The sequence below is a fragment of the Clinocottus analis genome, unplaced genomic scaffold (assembly GCF_023055335.1).
Source record: "Clinocottus analis isolate CAN_PGR_092001 unplaced genomic scaffold, fCliAna1.0.p SCAF_2, whole genome shotgun sequence".
NCBI classification, from domain to species: Eukaryota; Metazoa; Chordata; class Actinopteri; order Perciformes; family Cottidae; genus Clinocottus; species Clinocottus analis.
The window spans coordinates 16,511,442-16,532,065 of record NW_027175931.1 but is presented as its reverse complement, the minus strand read 5'-3'; the positions used below and the strand labels follow the sequence as shown (position 1 = coordinate 16,532,065).

The window sequence follows — 20,624 nt, the reverse complement described above, 5'->3', positions numbered from 1 at the left end:
AGTGTGTTAATAATACTCTGTTAAGATGTATCAAGCTCATAAATTGCTGAGTGCAGAGTGAAACAACTACAGCAGGACAATGATTTATAAATGTGTTTATGTTTCATAGCAGAAACTTAAAAAACAGAAGTAGCATCATTAAAAGCAGACATGTTACACAGTTTTATTACAAGTGATGGGACGTTTCATAACTTCAGAACCGAAAAGAAAATATCTCTAATCAGCAAATTTATTACCAATATTGCTGATTATACTGCTATAACCATACTGTATAAACATATTGAACTCTGGCAGCAGCTGAAGTCGTAACACTTGAAATGCAATAAAAGATATATTTAAAAGACATAAATCAGTAAACAGGATGCATTAATGTGAAATCGTCTGGACTAGTCAGTCACAGGAGGGCTGTGTGTGTTCTACGGGCCAGGAGGCGGGGGGGCTGTCCCAGGATCCCAGCATGCCACCAGGTTCTGCTCCTCGGATTCACTTGAGGAATCTCTGCAAGAAACACAACACCCATACAAGCGTGAAGAGACACATCCAATACAGAGATAACAGACGGGTCAGCTGCTCTCAGACGCACAACCAGTGTGGATGTGGACGAGGTGGTGGGGTGGACCACAACAAAAGGGGCCATTTAGCAGAAGACAGTGGAGCATGCTGGGTTATTAAAGGGCGGGTAGATTGGAGGGAGGAGGGGGGGCATTATGTGGTTAGATTTCTTGGACAACACCACACATTGTCTGCCAGGGACAAAGCTATTGTTGTGAGACGGTCCAGGCCTGGAGCATTGTGGGTCTGTGGGGGTGGTACACATATCTGGTTTTCTTGAGAAACTGTATTTTGACGTGATTTTAAAAGGTCATCACACAAATACACCACTGTTAAAAAAATAAATAAACACACATCTCTCTTCAAAATATGTTTCGTGTTTAATTGTTCCATAAAGTGTAACTGTTGCACAAAAGACCACAATGTCTTGCTGTTGAGGTGAACATGATGCCATCAACTGTTCTGTAGTCTGCCAGCACAGATTAATACTGAATAATCTCATGTTTTGGTGCTCGGTGGAACAATAAACTATCTGAAAGATTAACTAAGAATTAGCACTTGCAGGATTACTACACCTTGTTCTGTAGTCATTGGTGACGCGTTCAATGGCACATGGACAAGTCATCATTCACCCCTTCACCACGCAGTGTGCAACCTGCACATCCGACTAAACCCATCCACACCCACGGCATCACATGAAGACCACATTGGGTTAAGTGCCTTGCCCAAGGACACGTCAACATGGACCGCCGATGCTCCGATTAGAAGAGCTCTGAGCCGCTGCAGCTCGTGGTGTTGGGCAGCACGATGCTCAAGAGCCATCGGCACAGGACGCCACCGAAACTAAGAATAGTCCAGTCCATCAGAACCCAGGAGGAGAAGCAATAACAGTCATGGTTTACATTGGTCCCAATACCCTCTTTCGTTATATATTACAGTGTACTTTCATGGTAACTAAGTCTGGGTATGTTTTTATTGGAGGTACTACTTATTTTTTTACGTAATATTTTTGTGGTCAATTTTTAAAAATTAAAAACCTTTTCAGATGATATTCTGATGTCATATACCTGTATTTGGGGTACTATTTTCTCATAATGTGAATCTTGGTTCTCATGTTGTGCATCATGGTTATTATGTATGGTTCTCATGTTGTGCATCATGGTTTTCATCATGGTTCTCATGTTGTGCATCATGGTTATTATGTATGATTCTCATGTTGTGCATCATGGTTTTCATCATGGTTCTCATGTTGTGCATCATGGTTATTATGTATGATTCTCATGTTGTGCATCATGGTTATTATGTATGGTTCTCATGTTGTGCATCATGGTTATTATGTATGGTTCTCATGTTGTGCATCATGGTTATTATGTATGGTTCTCATGTTGTGCATCATGGTTTTCATCATGGTTCTCATGTTGTGCATCATGGTTATTATGTATGATTCTCATGTTGTGCATCATGGTTTTCATCATGGTTCTCATGTTGTGCATCATGGTTATTATGTATGATTCTCATGTTGTGCATCATGGTTATTATGTATGGTTCTCATGTTGTGCATCATGGTTATTATGTATGGTTCTCATGTTGTGCATCATGGTTTCCCATCATGGTTCATTTGTTGTGCATCATGGTTCTCATCGTGGTTCAACATGTTACGCCCAAAGGTTAAAAACTGATCAACGGGACTAGAACTGTAAATACCCGTAGCCTTTGAGTTACACAATATTTGTACACTAGAAAACCAGAGAAGAGATTCTCAAACTTGTGATGTAGTATAAAGTATAAAGTCTAGAGCTGTTCCATACACATTGATTGGGAGACTTTTTTTTTTTTTTTAAATACCAAAGCATGTATTCTTGTAATGTTCTCCGCTGTGAAACTGAAAATGTGCCCCTATACTCTGTCTCTTCTGCTGCGTCGTTAGAGCAGTCACACACTTTACACTTGATGACATGAGCACTTTTAGTTTTAACACTTTGGAAGAGTCAAACACGTTTACAGATGTTTTTTAACTGACTTAGACCCGAACAATAACCTATAAATAAAGATCTATGGTATAGGAGTCATTTTGTACACAGGCGACATCGTAAATGTGTTCATAAGGGCCAAACCGCACATATATGTTGTACGTGTGCCGTCTCAAAAAACATACATAGAGCATTTATTTCTGCTTATAACATGTCAGACATGACCAAAAGTTTCAAACTTAAAGAACTAATTAAAAGACAGAGTTTCTGAATTCAGTCATGGTTTATTTAAAAAAGGTCCTCGTAATAAGCGTTAGTATTAAGGTTATAAGGTCCTTAAAAGATGTGTATTAAGTAAAAATACTACATAAATGTTAGTTATTGCTTAAAAAAACCCAACACATTTACTGTTAAATTATAAGACGTTTCTCAGCACTTATAAGAAACTTGTTGACTGTTTATAGACTGCTTAACAACATTTAGAAAACCCTTATTAGCATCACAAACATAATTGAGTTTTAAAAAATATATTTATTGTCGTATGCACAGTTAGAGTTACTTCGTACAATGAAAAGCTTATTTTGTTAGATGCTCTTTCCACACAGAATTACAAGAACTTGAGGTAAAGAATACATAAAAAGTAATTTATTGCTAATAGTATAAGAAAATATAGAACACACACACCCACCCCCACACACATACAAAGAGTCAACTATAGACTATTGTACATTATCTAGTCAAGGTTGATAACTCCTTTATTATGCACTAGTTACCAACCACTCAAATACCTCCGTGCTTACAGAGGAAAGAAACAAGTGGAGGAACGCTTCTCATTTACATGTTGGTGTGTATTGGTCGGCACCAGCTGTCATAATTTCCAACAACAGTAATCGAGTTTCCTATGGCTGAGCCCAGGACGTCAGCACGGCGCCCCCCAGTGTACACACAGCATAACATGTATTTCCACCACCACATTTGGCTCTTACATAGCTCATGAGGCACTATGCAACAACGTATAATTATGAATCACTAGGACAATCTGATGGAGAGATAGAGGACCGGCTGCTTGTGCACAAGAAGAAGTCACGTTAAACCAAAGAGTACAATTGCAGAAGTGCAGGTACTGCGTACCAGTGAGTACTACTCCACTTAGAGTACTGAAGTACTTTCGTACACAGAGGAGCAGGTTACATCTTCAGACTTTTAGATAGTATTTCCTGAAGTGTGTTAGTCAACAAATGGGCTTCCTGTGACAGATGTTAAGTTTAGTGTTCAGTCAGGAGGACTGTTCATGCTCTCATCCGATCACATCTCAGTCCGCCTCACTCTCCTGCTTCTACTCAAATCAGCTGGCAATGAGCGTTCACTCTTTCAGGTGTAATCATCAGAATGTGCAACAATCTCACTGGGCCAATCCTGTTGCTGTAAAAAACTTTACAGCTGCTGCATTCTGTGTCATTTCAGTGCAAAATCAAAGCGCCTCTCTTTCTATTTTTGCCATCAGAGCGCTCTCGACATTCAGCTACGTCTTGGGACAGCACAAAGACGTTTCATAAAACTCTTTCAAAATAAAAAACACTCCATTTATGTTGTCCTGGTTGATTTATCTTGTAAATAGTTTAAAATCAGAAGACTCACAAGTATGACACACAGACAGATATCTACCTATCTATCCATCCATCCATCCATCCGAAACTTGTCTTCCTGAGTGCGTTACTAATATTGTGTCTGTATCCAAAGCCTAATATATCTTATTCCTCTGCACTGTTGACTAAAATCGATTAAAAGTAGTCCAACAAAGGTACTTTTCTTTGCTTAAAACAAAGAAATAAGTAATACATTGCTATAAGATTTGGATCTACAACAGGAGGAGAAAGCTTTAAACGACTAACAAACACATTTCTGGTTTTGTCTATTTTTCAATAGGCACTTGGATGGCGTTGCCCTTGAAGATGACGGTCGTCTTAACAGCAGCAACATTAGCAGCCAACAGTTATTTTGATAAAAAGTTCTAAACAAAGCTGATGTCGGTGTCAGCGGGCTCTGGACCTTTGGTTCATTACTAACCCAGAGTTGTTTCTTAGGCTGTTTGTGCAAAAAACATTACATGAAACAGAAAAGGATTTTAAAGTTAAGTCATCTGACACTTATTAGTGGGAATGATACTTAATATCATTTGTTTTCATAATCTTACAACATCTTGTAAATTGTGTTCCAGCATTTTATGCATTTGTCCTAAAAATATATCACGGTGATGCTTTATTCTACAGACCGTAGTTTCCTAGAAAAAGAAACACTGAAAGTGTACATTCATAGGAAGGTTCCTGAAAAAGACAAATCCTTTTAGTACTAATCAATGAAAGAATGGAGACTGTATTATTCAATTAATTTACTTCAATCAATTGCAATCGTAATCTAGAGACTCATTTAGCCAGTTTGCAGCAAGAAAGGGAAATGAGTCTCCAGGCAAGCACTGTGTAGAATAATGAAAGAAGAAAGACTCAATGTTTACGTGGCGAGAATGCAGTGGTCTTTCTGATTATAAACGAAACTCACTTTGATGTGTCAGAACTTCAATCCCCTGTAATTAGTACCAAATTGTTCTGAACAGGAAACTTCCTAGAAACTACATGCGTGTAAAGTAAAAAACTGCCGATATCAAAGCAAAACCTTTTACTGCTCTTGGGACTGAATTGGGGTATTTTAGTTCCTTTACCTGCACCACAAAGGCAGCCACGCCGACCAACGTGGCGAGCAGCACCATGCGCCGCAGCCGGCACATGTTGACCTGCTTGAGCAAAAAGAAGCGCGCCCAGCCCAGCTTCTTGGCCGTGTGCGGGGGGTAGCGCATGCTGTTGACTCCCTCCATCTTCAGCTGCTTGATCAGACAGCTGCGCAGGTGGCTGAGCTGGTCAAAGCTGTGCCGGCCGTGGTAACAACCAATGCCGCTGTTACCTGGGCGACAAACGGAAGAAGAAGAAGAAGAAGTCAGATAGAAATGTGTGTCAGCTTTGCAGGTTGGTTTCACGGTTAGACACTCACCAACTCCTCCGAAGGGCAGCGCGCTAACGGTGTAGTGCACCAGACAGTCATTGGCAAGCAGAGCTCCACTGGACGTCTCTGCTATCACCCTCTTGATCAGCTGTTTATCAGACACAAACAGAGCAACCATATTCCACAACGTCACGCTTTAAATTCACAGGAAATACGATCAAATGTTGACTTGAATAAAAGGGACTGGGATGCATTTACCTTGTTGTCGTGGGAGAAGACGTAGATAACCAGAGGTTTTTCTCTCTCATTAATAAACTGGATGGCCTCGTCTACACCGCTAACGGTGATGATGGGCAGCAGCGGCCCGAAGATCTCCTCCTTCATCACTTTGGATTCCCCCGTCACATCCTTCAACACAGTGGGGGCTGCAAAGACCAGAAACAAAACATAATTTGATTAAATGTTTAAATGCATGCAATCATGCAATCATCCATTTGTGCAACGGATAATACCTCTTTAAAATAGCTTCTGATATTGTGCAGAAATAGGCTTGTTGTTTGGACAGAGTGCCTCATAGTTTAATCACAGGTTTTATATCCGTCCGTCCCCAGAGAGCAGACACAGTTTGCTGTGATACTCCACCAAAGACATGTTTAGGTGTAAATCAGAAGCCAGAGACAAGACCAAAGACACAGCAGATCAGACTGAACTGTTCAGGAACCTGCCTTCATCCACCAAGAAACAAGCTACCTACTTGTCAGATACGCCTTTCAAGTCACAGCCGGACTAACCAACTGGAAAACTGGACACTTCCCAGTAAGCTGTTGAGCCTCTCGCCTCTTTTTTGGGGAATGAATGGCCGATAAAAGCAGAAGGACCTTCACCCAGGAGATGGCTATCTGTATCTCATGTAAAACCAAGTCAATGTCATGTTCCCTTAGTTTTGTACTTCTGAGGGAACAAGAGGGAACAAGAGAGAACAAGAGGGAACTGACCCGATAGTCGCTAGAGAGTCATAGTTTGAAGCGCAGGGCCAGTGACCAAGAGAACGATATTCGACGAGCTGGGAGTGAGAACCTGCTGGTTTACAATCAGGTACGTAAACTTATTTAATATTAAATAATAAAGATGAGTGCATATATAAAGGAATAATGGCATTAAAATGTGGTCTTTAACAGCCAAAGCTCCCTGAGCTGATATTTTCCCTCTTGCTGGCTATCCTTGTGGAAAGCCCTCTTCCTCACTTCTACCATCTTACTCTTACATTGTGGCCAGTTTGGTCCAAAAACCCAAGTAATGATACTCAAGATAATGATAAATTGAATGGGAAATTAACTTTAAAAAAGCGCTTTAACATTACATTCACATCCATTCTAAGGCCGCATCAATAAACTTCAGGGTAATCAGCTCGTCTCTGGAACCAACCACCACCACCACGATCCAGTCAGTTGCTCCACTAACATACATTACTAATTATTTATAGCAACAAATTGCTCAAACAAACCATGTACCTATATAGCACTGGGATTCATCACTGTTTCCACCAACGGCCACTGTGCTCCCCTCCATAAGCGCCATGAGCCTCTTAAAGTGCCGCTGGTTTATAATGCGTCCGTAGTCCTCAAATGTTTCTGGATTATCTGTGTAAAACTCCTGCATTGTGTAAAATAGAAGATCAATTATGTTCAAATTACTCACAACAGGGTCACACCAACACAAGTTTATTAGTACATTTCTGTGACTTTGAGACAAATTTTCCTAACCATTTTCTCTTTGTAAACATGGAAATAAAATAATAAAAAGGATGTCAAAATTTAGCACAGTATACTTAAACTAAGATGAATGATGAGGACTATGACCTGAAATTATGTCTGGTGTCATAACATAACCGGCAGGCAGGGCTGGACATTTTTGCCCGCAACCTTTGGCTGGTGATTTTCAGAGGTTAGTAGCCACTCTGCATTTCTACAGGACACAATTTTGATGGGAAATTGTGTTTTATTTGAGTCAAGTCGACTGTTGTGCTGAGGACCCCAAACAAGCCTGCATCAAACGTATAAAGCCTAGTTCATGCTTCTGCGTCAGGTCAACGCACACCCCTACGCCGTAGCCTGATGTGCACCTCCCCAAAATCCTAACTACTGCTTTTTTTTTTTAGTGGTCGTAGAGACCACCTCCGCAAACGTCTTCTCTCTCGCCTGCGCTTCAACATTTGCAATGTAAGCATTTGCTCTTCAATTTTGATGCGCTCCGACTCTAAAACCCCTGAAACCACACAGCCACACACACCTGGCAGCATGGCCGTGAATTGCAGAGCAACGCGGTTTCTCGACGCAGAACTTCGAATGCTCAGCGACGGCGTCACGTCGACGGCGTAGGTACGGTGTCGACGTGACGCAGAAGCATGAACGAGGCTCAACACTGCAGCCAGACATTCTGCTTTGATACGGTTGTGTGTGAAAAGCTCCTTTGCATGAAAACAAGACATGAAAAGAGTCTCTTCTTCCTGCAGGAGCAGTGGAGTGGAGAGGACTAACTGAAAGATACTAACTACAGAAAACTAATCGAGAGGTTACGGCTTTGATGTCACATTAACTGGACGGTGGAGAATCCCGGACTCCCTCATGACATGTCTTCTTAGTCACTTGTCCAAGCGAAGACCTGGCACTACTCGAACTTGCAGCTCAGATTGATTGTTCTTCCACGCAGAGAACATTATTCAATGGCGGACCGAGAGGTTTCCCAGTCGATCTTAACTGAACCACATACGCTTGTATTTGTGCGACAGATACACAAATTTGTAGACTTGTGCTTGCCATCTGCAGCATGAGAACTCAACGCAATACTCAGCCCAGCACTGCATGATGGGAAATGTGGGCTGGAGCTACACACATGCTGGCCACAAGTGTATGCATAAATCATCTACCCTGCCCAAATGATGTTATAAACAATAAACAGAACTAGACTTCTAGCTTGTGAAATTATCAATAATACGGTCCTTGTTGTATAATAAGTGGGACAGCGACTCTCAGCGGTCTGCAGTGGAAGTGGACAGCAGCTCTGCTTTGTTTACATTTTAGAATACGTAATTAACATTTTCCTTATGAATGATGGATTATTCCTTCGCCCGCTGTTCATCAGAATGTTGTTTACATGAGGTGTCCTTGCAGAGTGTCGTGGAGCTCAGTCCTGACAATGAAGTTGGTGGTTTGCGCAAAGACAGTGGGCTGCATACATTCAAATGAGAGCGACTCACAGTAAAAAACATGTGCGAAAGCCTCCGGTTTACACACGCTCTGGCCGGACGGAAGGATTGTAGTAGTGTAGGAGGGCCGGTGGCCCCTGTGCCCTCCCCCCCTTACTTGCAGCGCCCATGCTCTACAGAAACAGCGCCAAAAGAGAAGTGCAGTCAATGGGCCACTGTCTGCCCGCTGAGGGCCGCATGCCGGGCTGTACACCACGGGGTGCCAGCATTACACCCACAGAGGAGATCACATGAGCTCTTGAGAAATGTCTTGCTTTGCCGTTAGATGATTTGTCAGCTTCCCATCTGGTAATATCTGACATTAAAATCCTGATTGTAGACCCACCTTGATGCACTTCTTGATCTCTTCTACTACTTGGCTCTGGATGGAGGCTTCACACAGAATGAAGTCTGGAGCAATGCATGTTTGGCCACAGTTGACAAACTTTCCCCAAGTGATGCGTCTGTATTGAAAGAAGAAAACAAAACAATGAAAGAGCCTCAACTCTTGAACTTGGACTTTTACGTTGCCGTAGCTCCTCCAACTTCTATAAATTGTACTGTTTAAAAAAAAAAGCTGCACTGGAGTTCAGGTTCGTCGAGACTGACCGACATGCGACACGAATGTCACAGTTCTTGTCGATGTAGCAGGGGCTCTTCCCTCCCAGCTCTAGGGTCACCGGGGTGAGGTGGCGAGCCGCAGCCGCCATCACCAGTTTACCCACTGCGCTGCTTCCTGTGTAAAAAATATGGTCAAATCTTTGCTCCAGCAGCTGCTGGGTCTCCGGCACTCCACCCGTCACCACTGGGTACAGATCCTAGGTAGAAATTACGTAGTAAGTAAAACTCCATGTACATACACACCAAATGTGTCAAGAGATAAATCCTTTCCATCCAATCATGAGGCTCACTTTGTCTAAATACTTGGGGAGAAGTTCCTCCATGACCTTGGCGGAGTGGGAGCTGACCTCGGACGGCTTTATTACTGCTGCGTTACCTAAGAGATGAAAGAGAGACAATTGTTATGCTATGTCCACACCAAATTCAAAGACTATTTCTGCTTGCCGTTAATTTGCGTCGCTTTTCATCAGCAGTGGCCGACGCAAATTCACATCCTTGCATTGACTGTGTTGAATCATGTTGCGTGCAATGTTCCCTTCATGGTTGCTTTAATCACACCATTCAGCACTTATGTAGTAAAAAAGAAAAAAGCCTTTTGCCAATGAAAGGAAAATCTAATGACGAGAATACACGTTTTTGATGAAGTTTCTAGTTTACTCAAGAGGATATTCTGCTGCCAATTTTATGATACCTGACGCACAAGCACTGAACGACAAGGAGTCAAGCTGCTCGCATGCATGCAATGTGTTTTGCTGGTCTATGGTTACTGTGGCTGAACGGTTTTAACCCACACTCAAGTCATACATCCATAAAAGTAATCTCAATAAGGCCAAACAAGACAAATATTCAATCTCTCTTTGTGTATTTACTGAAAACAAATCTAAAACGTCAATAAAATAAATAACAGTTCTGTTTTTTGTCTTCATTCTTATAGACTCAGTCATTGCTCCTCTTCTGTCCATCTTCCATAATCTGTCAGTGCAGAAATTAATATGTATTCTTCTCCGGTGATGTGCTTGCTCCAGCACAATAGTTGAACGTCAGTGTGCACACAAGCCAGATTTATACGTTACAATACATCAGGAGTACACCTGTTGCGACACCACAAGCTGTGCACATTTAGTAAGACCAGCACCCCTATCTGCAAATACATATGCGTGTGTATTACCAGCAGCGATAGCGCCAACCAGCGGCTGGAGGGTGACCGCCCATGGGTAGTTCCAGGCCCCGATGATAAGCATCACACCCAGAGGCTCCGGCTGCACATACACCTCATCAGATATGGTGAGGAGGCTCTTCTCTACCGGTCGAGGAGCCGCCCACTCTGCCAGTTTCTCGATAGCCAGATTGATCTCTCCCTCCAGTCCCAGTGTCTCAAACAGCTCGGTCCCATGTTCACTCTGAAAGCGCAAGGAGGGACAAAGTCCAGTGCTCGTTCACAGTTTGTATGTTAGTTCATTCAAATTCATGTTTATTGATCTGTCGCACACAAACACATTGATCAGTGGCTCTATATGAACCACAATTTTGCATCTTTTCAAGATAACGTTTGTCATGGGATCTTGCTCTCATTGGGATCCCATCAGATAGACCATATGCCGAGGTGTTTTGGCTCGCATTGAGTTTGAATTACATAAGGTGTGGTGGCATTTAGGCACAATCCGCACAGTTTCTTTCAAATGCAGGTCTCCATCAACTTCCCCCTCACAGGTGATAACGTCTGAGTTCTGTTAAGTTACTGCTGATGAAAAGCCGAACATTTCATGATTTTCTGCTTTAAAATGAAAGATATTATATACATGTAAAATAAGGCATACTTTTATTTTGAAGAAATTATAGGGAAATGCGTTCATCACTCAATTAGCAGTGCTTTGTTAGTGGCCATTATTAAATGAATTAAGTCTAATACTGCAGGGAGTAATACACATAATTAACAGGACACTGCATTAGAAAAACAAGATTAACCGCAGTCTCAAGTCTCATCATATGATGGAGTACAGAGCAAACGAGCTGTAAAAGCATGCATATTTTTCTGGATATTTTGTCTGCACAAATTAAATTAATCTGTGAATGTAATGTACACTTTTAAAATCTCCAAAGACATTATTCAGATAAGTGGTTATAGCGTCAGTGGGCCTCATTCACTAATATGTGCCTGTAAAACTACTGCAGAAATTGAGTGCAAGTATCTCACCTTGCCGAGGTCCTGCTTGACAGCATCTGCAATGTCCCTCCGTCTCTCTGTGATGAAGCGCAGCAGGCTCTTCAGCTGGTGGGTCCTGTACTCCAGAGGCTTGCTCTTTCCCGTCTGGAAAGACTTCCTGGCCTGCTGTACAACCAGCTGTTCTCGGGACATCTTAACTGAAAAAACATCAACATTACACGTTGAATTCCTTTCATGCAAACATTACCCTTTTAGGTTGATTTAAGAGAATTTTCTCAAAACGGCTAATTTACTGAAAGCGAATTCTACCTAAAATGATTGTCGACATTTTAACGCCACAGCCAGAGCTACAACCGGAGCTAACCAACGCTACAGCCGGGGCTAACCAATGCTACAACCGGAGCTAATCAACGCTACAGCCGGGGCTAACCAACGCTACAGCCGGGGCTAACCAATGCTACAGCCGGGCTAACCAACGCTACAGCCGGGGCTAACCAATGCTACAGCCGGGCTAACCAACGCTACAGCTGGGGCTAACCAATGCTACAGCCGGGGCTAACAAACGCTACAGCCGGGGCTAACCAATGCTACAGCCGGGCTAACAAACGCTACAGCCGGGGCTAACCAACGCTACAGACGGGGCTAACCAATGCTACAGCCGGGCTAACAAACTCTACAGCCGGGGCTAACCAATGCTACAACCGGAGCTACAGCTAACTTTCTGTTATGAACACCGAAGAACGAGCAGCTGAATCGCTAATGACACTTTACACGTATATTTAGTTAGGGTTAGATGTATTTTACTGTTAATCTACGCAATTTATAAATACAGTAACGTTAAAGTTATCTAGCAGTACAAAGATTAGTTAGCACTATCCGAACTGTATGTTATTATCGTCATCTGTGGAGTTATTGAGCATATGACCACATCAGTTTGACAAACACTAACCAGCCTACTTTAAAATTAAATACACCTGAATGACAGCTGTTGTAAGTTACAGTTTTACCTCAGATCGCTCGCTCCCACCAGCTGGCAGCTTGAGTGAAACTAGTCTGTTGACGCGAGTAGCCCCGCCTCCTCTTCCTCCTCTTCCTCCTCCTCCTCCTTCTTTTAGTTAAGTAGAGGATGTCAACTATAGTTAAAGGTGCATTACCGCTACCTACTGTCCTGGAGGGTGAGCCATATTTCCTTTTGACAAGGAGAAAAATAAATACATATCTATATATTTTGTTTCAAGAAAATACATGTTCCACCATCAATGCTACATAATATCTTAAACTCCCACCCACAATTCTTTAATTCAACCTTTAGCTTTCCTGTCAGTGACAGATATCACATTCACCTGATTCATCTTTTACGCAACATTCACTTGATGGGTTTCCGCATGTTGATTGTATGTTGTATTTAATCTCAATTCAGTTACTTCAGATTAGTTGTCGTTAAAGTTTTCTTTCAATCACTTTTATCCCTCCCACATCTGACTTAATTTCTTAATTTTTTAAAAGGCTTTCATTTAGAAATTTTAAGTATAAGACAAAATACTGTATCCAGAAAAGTATGCAAGACTTTGACGTACTGTAGTACTTGGTGTACTGTCATTAAGTCAGATTGGTCTTTGGAAATGTATTCTTTGCAGGAAGTAATTATTGTGTTGCATTATCATTCAATTTGTAGCATCATTAATATATATTTCCTATTCATTCTGTAATTTATTTTGTTTACTTATCAATTTCGTAATGATGTCCTATTGTCCTATTGTCGGTCTAAGCTAACATTAGCGTGATTGACAGTTAGCATTAATGTGGTAGTGGTTTTTGTGAGTGAGGGTCCGGGTGCCTTGAGAAGGGGTTTTTCTGTTGACTGTCAGTAGCACGGAGGTCATGAACCAGACTGTAACGTGGTGGTGTAACTATCAACAGAAAGAGGAGAGGGCGGCCTGATGGTAGAAATATAAAACTGTCCTTTTATTCCAAATGTCGTACAAATAGAATAAAGAATAAACCACAGCAAGACCATTTATTTTTTTAATAACAAAGACTGTATTTGTGTTCCACAAAAGAACAACGACAGACACCCCTTGGTGAGGGACACGGGTATTACGTTGACATTTGTCTTTTAAAAATCGATGCTTGGAAAGAGTTGCATTATCATGGTTGTGACTTCAAAATGCATTCAGATCAAGCTGGAGAAGCGTAGAACAACAGGGTACGTACATTCAAGACTCTAGAGGTTCTACAGGGTAAGACGCCGACTCGGTACCCATGCTTTATCCAAAACAGTCCATGGACAAAAAAAATGGTGCAGAGCAAAGATTCAGGCGGGTTTCCATCAGCTTTATTTGTCCCTCTTCACTCAGTGTGCAGTAAAAGGCTTTGTGTGGTTCAGAGTGCTCATGACGAGGACGAGGGGGAAACGGTCACCCAGATATGTCTCAGAAAAAGAACAGTACATCAGAGGAACAGGCCCAGGGACCGCCGGGTGCCTGTGAATGCATTTATAAACATCTGTACATGGAAAAGAATGTATTCACACCTGTACAAAAGGAGTAGGCCTCCATCTACTTTCACAAGAAGAAGGCACCTCCTTTTCCGTCAATGACTGTTTACTACTGGCCTTAATGCACACCTGGCAAGTGCACGTGTGTTTATATACACTCATACATACAGACGGCACACACACACACTGTTTGGAGCACTGCAGACGACCTTGAGTGGTGGGGGGAGACAGAGTGGATGCAAGGCAGTGCAGATTGTGACAAATCAGGGATCATGAAATTTTGGGGAGATTGAGCTTGAAATCTGAAGCGAGATCGCCCTCATTCCAGAAAACCTCACGAGAGCTACAAAGCAAGTGTCTTGATCGCAACGATGAACAGTCCTGGTTGAAAGTTCTCGGTGAAGTTCTGGAGCTGCCACAAGTTGTATTTGTTATGCTTTGGCACACCCCCCCCTATTGTGCCTGAATTGGTTCCTTATCAAACCCTTGGCAGACATAACTAAAATGTATCAAATTCATCTATGTACATGTAAAGATTTGTGCTGTTGACTGACAGGCAGGCCATTTGATGGTATCATCGACACCCCCAAAACTCAAACTTTGACCAGACCCACACCCACTCATGACATACAAATATATATACAAGTTTGCAAAGATCAAGTTTTGTAAAAAAAAAAAAAAAAAAAGAAAGAAAAAAGATTAGCTACATTTATTGACAGAACATAAAAAGCTGTAGTATTTTTAGTAAAAATTAAACTCATTGTTAAGGTAACTTGTCAAGTAATACGATCGTTCAGTTTCACAATTATCTCATCAGGTTTGAGGTGGACGCCGATTGGTTTTCTTCTGCATCTTGTGACAAATGTGAGCCACTGTCACTTTAAACTCCCCCCTATGAGCAACACACTCAACACGTCCACATGGGTAACAATGAATACAATGTCTCAAAGCCGTTTCTAAAATTTGCAAGAGTGCAAAATGAATATCATGTTAATTAAAGCCAATCAAAGCTCTCCTGCTTTGTCAAAACATTTTTTTAAATATATAAATTATGTTGATTTGATGTTTGAGAGCAACTGCATCCAACATCGTGTCAATGGTAAATAAAGGGCCAACTTAAAATTCCTGCTATCGAATTGGAGCTCATCTTTTCATGTGCCAGACACAAGTACTGCATCTGAAATTAAAAGAGATATTCCACCAATTTGTAGAACATGTGGGATTTTTTTTTAATAGATAAAAGAAAGATCCAATTTGAAATGGCGCAAGCGGATAAATATCCTTACTTTAAATCAGTGGCATGCCCCTTTAAATATATGCAATTCTATCAGCTAAAAATAGAAACAGGGTTCTATCAAACTCCTAAGTTGAGCTGCAGCCAATTACACTTTGCCTTGGTCGCTCTGCCTTCTGGGAAACGTATGCATCCTGTAGGCTGCTTCACCATGCATACAGAGCAGGAGCGATTAGAAAAAGCTTCCCTTGCTTAAGAACGCCAATGGAAACACTTCTCTTCTTCTCATTCCACAATAAAGTGCTTGAGCTCACACAAGAAAAAAATAAACAAGTTCCTTTGCTCACATGCCGTTTAGTTTCTGTAACAAGAGTTTATGTTTCTGATTAGCCGTAAGCCCTTTGCTAGTTTCTTCCAATTCTTTCAACTCTAATACTTGAGGTTTTCAAGACAGGCAAGCAGACTCAAACACCCAAGTTCTTCTGAACCAATAAATAAAGAATGACGACAAAATAAACACAGTAAATAATCACTGATATCACATAGTAAGCAGAATCATCGTCTCATAGTCCTGTCCATCTTCTGGTAAAAAACAAATGATATCTTCAAAGATGGATATTAGGTTGTTTTTTTACACATGTTGATCAATTGGTTTTCCACCAACATAGCGTTTGAAGAAAAATGCACATGAAAGTGCATGCTCTGTGTCCACATCAGGCTTCAGTCTTTGTTTGTTTTTTCTCTTAATCCGTTATCATCTTTGGTTGTACATTTGTGCATCAGTCGCTTGTCACAATTCAGTCCCTGATGCAGCCAGTATGACGATAAATACAGATTCAAATGAAAAGTGCTTCAACTGCTACAGGTAGGAACGGCGGCTTTGTGAGGATGGCTGTCAATTGTCTTAGGACTTGGTCCCTGTGTGTGTGTATGCATGTGTGTTTGTAGCTACTCGTAGAGGGTGACAGTGCAGTAGCAGAGGGCTGAGATCCTGCGGTCCACGCTGGCCTTGTCTGCAGGGAAAACACACAAGACAACAGCATGTAAAAAAAGAAGTTGTGAAAACAAAGTCAAAGCAAGTCAAACACAGGGATCAGGATCCAGGTCTGCTTGTCCTGCAGATCCAGGAAACTCTATTGAAGCTCATGGTTATTGTAAATGGCTCGTTTCAGCCTGATAAATGCCACCTGTTCACAAAGAGGTACATGTTGATGAGGTTTGATCAGTGACACCCCACGTTGCTATAAACAACTGCATGTTGTGCTCTTTTATTGCACACCTTCACACTGCATTGTTTTTATTGTCAGGAGTCAGTCAGTAGTGGTGCTAAAAGAGCCCCAAAGCCTCAATATGACCACAGCTGTGAAGGCCATACCACGACATGAAGTGTTGTATGAATAGAACTTCAAATATAACATTTTAAAAAAAGGTAGATAACGATGTGTAGCGGCTCTCTGAACAGCAGGAGGCCTTTGAGAGAAGGTGGGCCAAAGGCCCAAGTCAAGGGCCGGCACGGCGGCACAACAAGTCTTCATGACACTCTGAATCCTGAGAAAACCCACCAGACCTGCGGGTCTGTCGCCATCACCTCGACACACGGATTGGCTTATACGCTTATACAGATTGCAGTGGGAAAACATTGCTCGATGCCAACAAATCCGACACACTGTCCTTTTAAAACAAAATCTGATCATGTGAACGGTTCCTGCAACGAGGCCTTTTGTGTAGGACTGGGCGTGTGCGTGTCTCTCAGAGTGTGTACTCACACTTGACCACGTTCTCAACATCAGTAGGGTCCTGTAGGATCTTGGACAGGCCGTCCAGCAACATGGCAGCCTTGCTGTAGCGGTAGGCTATGTCTTCTGTCTGCTTGAACATCTCATCCAGAGCTGCTGACTGAACCTGACACACGTATACAAAGAGCAGCACATTAGGCTGACAATAGATTAGAGCTGCACTTTACTGAACCTACCGCTTTAAAAACCTGGTGAAAATGACACGACTCAATACAAGATCACAATTCTTGTTGTGTCTCTGTAACCACTAAAGACTTTGTTATTTCTGCACTGTGGGTGTGACACTCACAATCTCCACAGCGTGGTTGTAGATGAGCTTCTCCGCGGTGACGCTGTTGATTTCGTCCACAAAGCGCTGCTTATCGGAGAAGAAGTGGTTGAGTTTGTCGGTCAGCCGCCGGCAGAGGGATATGCAGCTTTTGTAACGTTCATTCAAACTCTTCACCACTGAGAGAAGACACACAGAGAGGGAATAAGTACAGTTTTTGTCGTTGTCCATAACTACAGTATCTTAACAGCAGATGTCATGTCTCACCCACAGGTTCCAGATTAATGCACTGGTCACAGTTAAGGTTAATGGGAAATTAAATGTCCTTACCCTGTTTGACAGCAGTGGAGGGATTGAGCTTGGCCGATTTAATCTGAGCCTTGGCCATGTGGAGAGCGGACGCCAGGAGCTGAGCTGCCTTCATGTACAGCACCAGCTGCTCCACCTGCCTGTAGGGGGCAGCACAGCCAGAGTATATGAAACACTGCAGCAACTGAACAAAGAGCCTCCTCAGACTGCATGATATTATGATATTACATGATATTAGTGAAATTACCGGAGAGTCAAACGGAAACCATTACTTACCCCCACTCTTTACTGAGCTGGCTGATCTGGTCCACGACCACGCTGTCCTGAGGGGGGTAGAGGGAGGCGGCCGACACGCCGAGCTCCGTCCCTCCAGCTCGCACTGCCGCCATCTCCAGGACACAGTCAGTGAAGGAGAGCATCATCCGTAGGTGCATCAGCGTATCTGTATGCTCACGCTGGAGCCGGACAAAAAGGGAAATGTAAAAACACAAAAAGAAGATTAAAAGAGGATAGCATTGGGTCAGGAAGTTGTCCGATTGATCCGTTTTCCAGGGAAACAATAAGAATTAGATATCAAACATTTGACTTCACACTCCCTCACCTCCATGAGGGTCTCCTCAGGCAGCTCCGGCGCTTCGAATGTGATGAATCCATCCAAGCTGGGAGGGGAGGTCCCATAGGGAACATAGCGCAGGCTGCTGGGTGCCCCATCATTTCCAGGGACAACCTGCCCACCCCCGAAACCTCCTGGAGGAGAGGAGCCCAGAGCCATGCCTGGAGGAGATCCCACATAGACACGCCCGCTGGTGGAGCACAGGGAGCCGGCCGAACTGTTGGAGCCCACTGACACAAGGACGGGGACGAGAAGGCGGAGAATCTTATTAACAAACACCTCCACCCAGAACTGCTGCTAACTGTTCATAGTGCATTGCACACAAGCCGAGCTCAGGGGACGGGCCCTCACCCGAGGTGGTGCGTGGTCGTGTGCCCATGTGGCTGCAGGTAGGAGGAGTGCTGCTGTTGGGCGGTGAACCCACAGTGAAAAGGACAGTACGAGGACTCGCTGACCCACAGTGAATCAGCCCGCTGGGACCTGCAGGGGCTTTGGGAAGAGGATACGTAATCATTTTAATTCTCTCTGGTACACTGGCGTAGTTTAAATGAGGCATCATAGTTCTAAAAAAAGTACATTGTATTAAATCTGTGACTCTGTTCATAGATAATGTTGCATATTGAAGAATAAAAACATTAGAGATTTCTCATGTTGACTAAGGGTGCATCCCAAGTCTCTAAATGGCATCCCCGTTTCCCTCACTTGCGTCCCTTCCTTGCGTCTTAGTCCCGTCCACCAGGGATGCACGGAGAGACGCAAAGAAACCAAGCGAGGACAGAAGACGCGAGGAAACATGTTTTAACAGACATCAGACGTCCTTTCCTCTGAAGTGTCACGTAAAGCGACGTCAGTTTCTGATGACTGCAGCCGACTGACAGCTGATCACAGCTGATCGGCTGTCAGTAGGTGGAGTTGTTTTCAGGTCCGGATTTAGCAAACATTTCAATAAAAATGCACTTAAATATTGATAGAAATTGTTGCATGTTTTCAGTTGATTTAATGGTTTTAAACTACAACGTACATATACAAATAAGACACAGCTATCATTATGTGTCAAAGTGGAGATGTTTTCTCTGTAGTCTGTTACCTGTTAAACAATTCTAATTGTAACATTATAAAATAACCATACATGTTGTAAAACGTGTTTCCTCTCTGATTTTAATTACATACATAATAAAAGTTATTGAGGGAAACAACAGATCAAATCTTTGAAGAAAATAGTTTGTGGTCCTTTTTTTGGTCAGACCTACAATGAATAAACACATATTTTAACCAGATGGTGAATAAGAAAACACTAAAATATATAACGTTTATTTTGTGATCGTCTGGTATGAAACTCCAGCGATTAGTTCGCTCAGCTGCAGCATCCAATCAGATAACAGAGGAACAATGAGGGGGCGTGTCCAGCATTAAAACACTTCCTGGGAGTCTGCTCTCGGGGCTCCTCGATCATAACTCCTCCGATTTCCCTCCTCGATCCTCGCTCCTCCGAGCCGAATAAGAGCTTTGGGACGGCCTTCAATATGGCGACGCAGAACCACTTCCGGTTCAGTCGAGGATCGAGGAGACGGCAATTTAGAGACTTGGGATGCACCCTAAGTGACAGAGGGCAACCTGTGGTAAAATGTCCATTGTGTGTGCAGCAGTGTACCCTACCTGTGTCCATGGGTCGCTCGGTGTTCAAGCTGTCAGTGCTGCCCTGATAGGCCTGTCCGCCAAGGGTGATTCTGATTGGCGGCTCAGACAGACGACCCGTGCTCACAGACCTTTCAGGGAAAAGCATGGATAACGTCAGTTCAATGTCAAACAGCGGACATAGTGACGTTGTACGGTGGAGGGCAGACAGAGGGGGGTCAAAGGAATGGTGTACCAAGCTCGTGCCCTCTTGCTCTACATGCATGTGAATAGACACGGCCTGAGTGACAAATTATGAGTCTAAACTGAAACATGTCAAAACTTGGAAAATAACACAAACGTCCTAATCCTACAAATGCCTACCTTCTTTATGCCAAAAGAGTTGGACCCAGAAATTTGTTTTGCGTAAGCAGAAATGCATCTTAATTAAATTGAGTGTGAAAGTGGTTCCCGCAATTGAATACAGAAAAAAAATAATAATGAATAATAATACATTTCATTTGTATTGCACTTCATATTTAAACAATCTCAAAGTGCTACAGAGCAAAATAAAACAAGAACATTTTTAAGATATATTTTTAAGATATATTTTAATCTCCCATAGTGCGGAGCTTGGTTCTGGGGACTTGGAGGGTGTTTTTGGTTGCAGAACGGAGGGTAAATGACGATGTCTGGAGGCTGAGTAGTTCTTTTAGGTATTGGGGGGACATGTCCGTGAATGCACTGA

At 42.7% G+C, this 20,624-nt stretch overlaps 2 protein-coding genes across 4 annotated transcripts in view; both read right to left on the bottom strand.

The window, feature by feature from the left end:
* Window positions 1-138: 138 nt before the first annotated feature.
* LOC137790646 (aldehyde dehydrogenase family 3 member A2-like) lies at window positions 139-12,619 on the bottom strand. Of its 2 annotated transcripts, XM_068585066.1 has the most exons (11): window positions 12,553-12,619; window positions 11,576-11,742; window positions 10,550-10,781; window positions 9,672-9,757; window positions 9,370-9,578; window positions 9,107-9,224; window positions 7,028-7,169; window positions 5,775-5,941; window positions 5,565-5,664; window positions 5,239-5,477; window positions 139-498 (listed from the first exon to the last, which is right to left on the bottom strand). In XM_068585066.1, the coding sequence occupies exons 2-11, from the start codon at window positions 11,735-11,737 to the stop codon at window positions 484-486; spliced, it is 1,470 nt and encodes a 489-aa protein (XP_068441167.1). In that variant the 5' UTR covers window positions 11,738-11,742; window positions 12,553-12,619; the 3' UTR covers window positions 139-483. The 2 variants fall into 2 exon arrangements, with proteins under 2 accessions (XP_068441167.1, XP_068441166.1); XM_068585065.1 differs by lacking the exon at window positions 139-498 and having other exon boundaries at window positions 3,034-5,477.
* Window positions 12,620-13,555: 936 nt separating this feature from the next.
* Window positions 13,556-20,624, bottom strand: part of ulk2 (unc-51 like autophagy activating kinase 2) — a 36,627-nt gene continuing 29,558 nt past the window's right edge. For both annotated transcript variants that reach the window (XM_068584705.1, XM_068584706.1), the window contains exons 20-27: window positions 19,919-20,028; window positions 18,614-18,751; window positions 18,251-18,492; window positions 17,926-18,104; window positions 17,671-17,789; window positions 17,362-17,519; window positions 17,043-17,178; window positions 13,556-16,289 (exon numbers count right to left, since the gene is read on the bottom strand). In XM_068584705.1, the coding sequence (XP_068440806.1) occupies window positions 16,225-16,289; window positions 17,043-17,178; window positions 17,362-17,519; window positions 17,671-17,789; window positions 17,926-18,104; window positions 18,251-18,492; window positions 18,614-18,751; window positions 19,919-20,028 (1,147 nt within the window). In that variant the 3' untranslated portion in view covers window positions 13,556-16,224. The remainder of the gene's footprint in view (window positions 16,290-17,042; window positions 17,179-17,361; window positions 17,520-17,670; window positions 17,790-17,925; window positions 18,105-18,250; window positions 18,493-18,613; window positions 18,752-19,918; window positions 20,029-20,624) is intronic.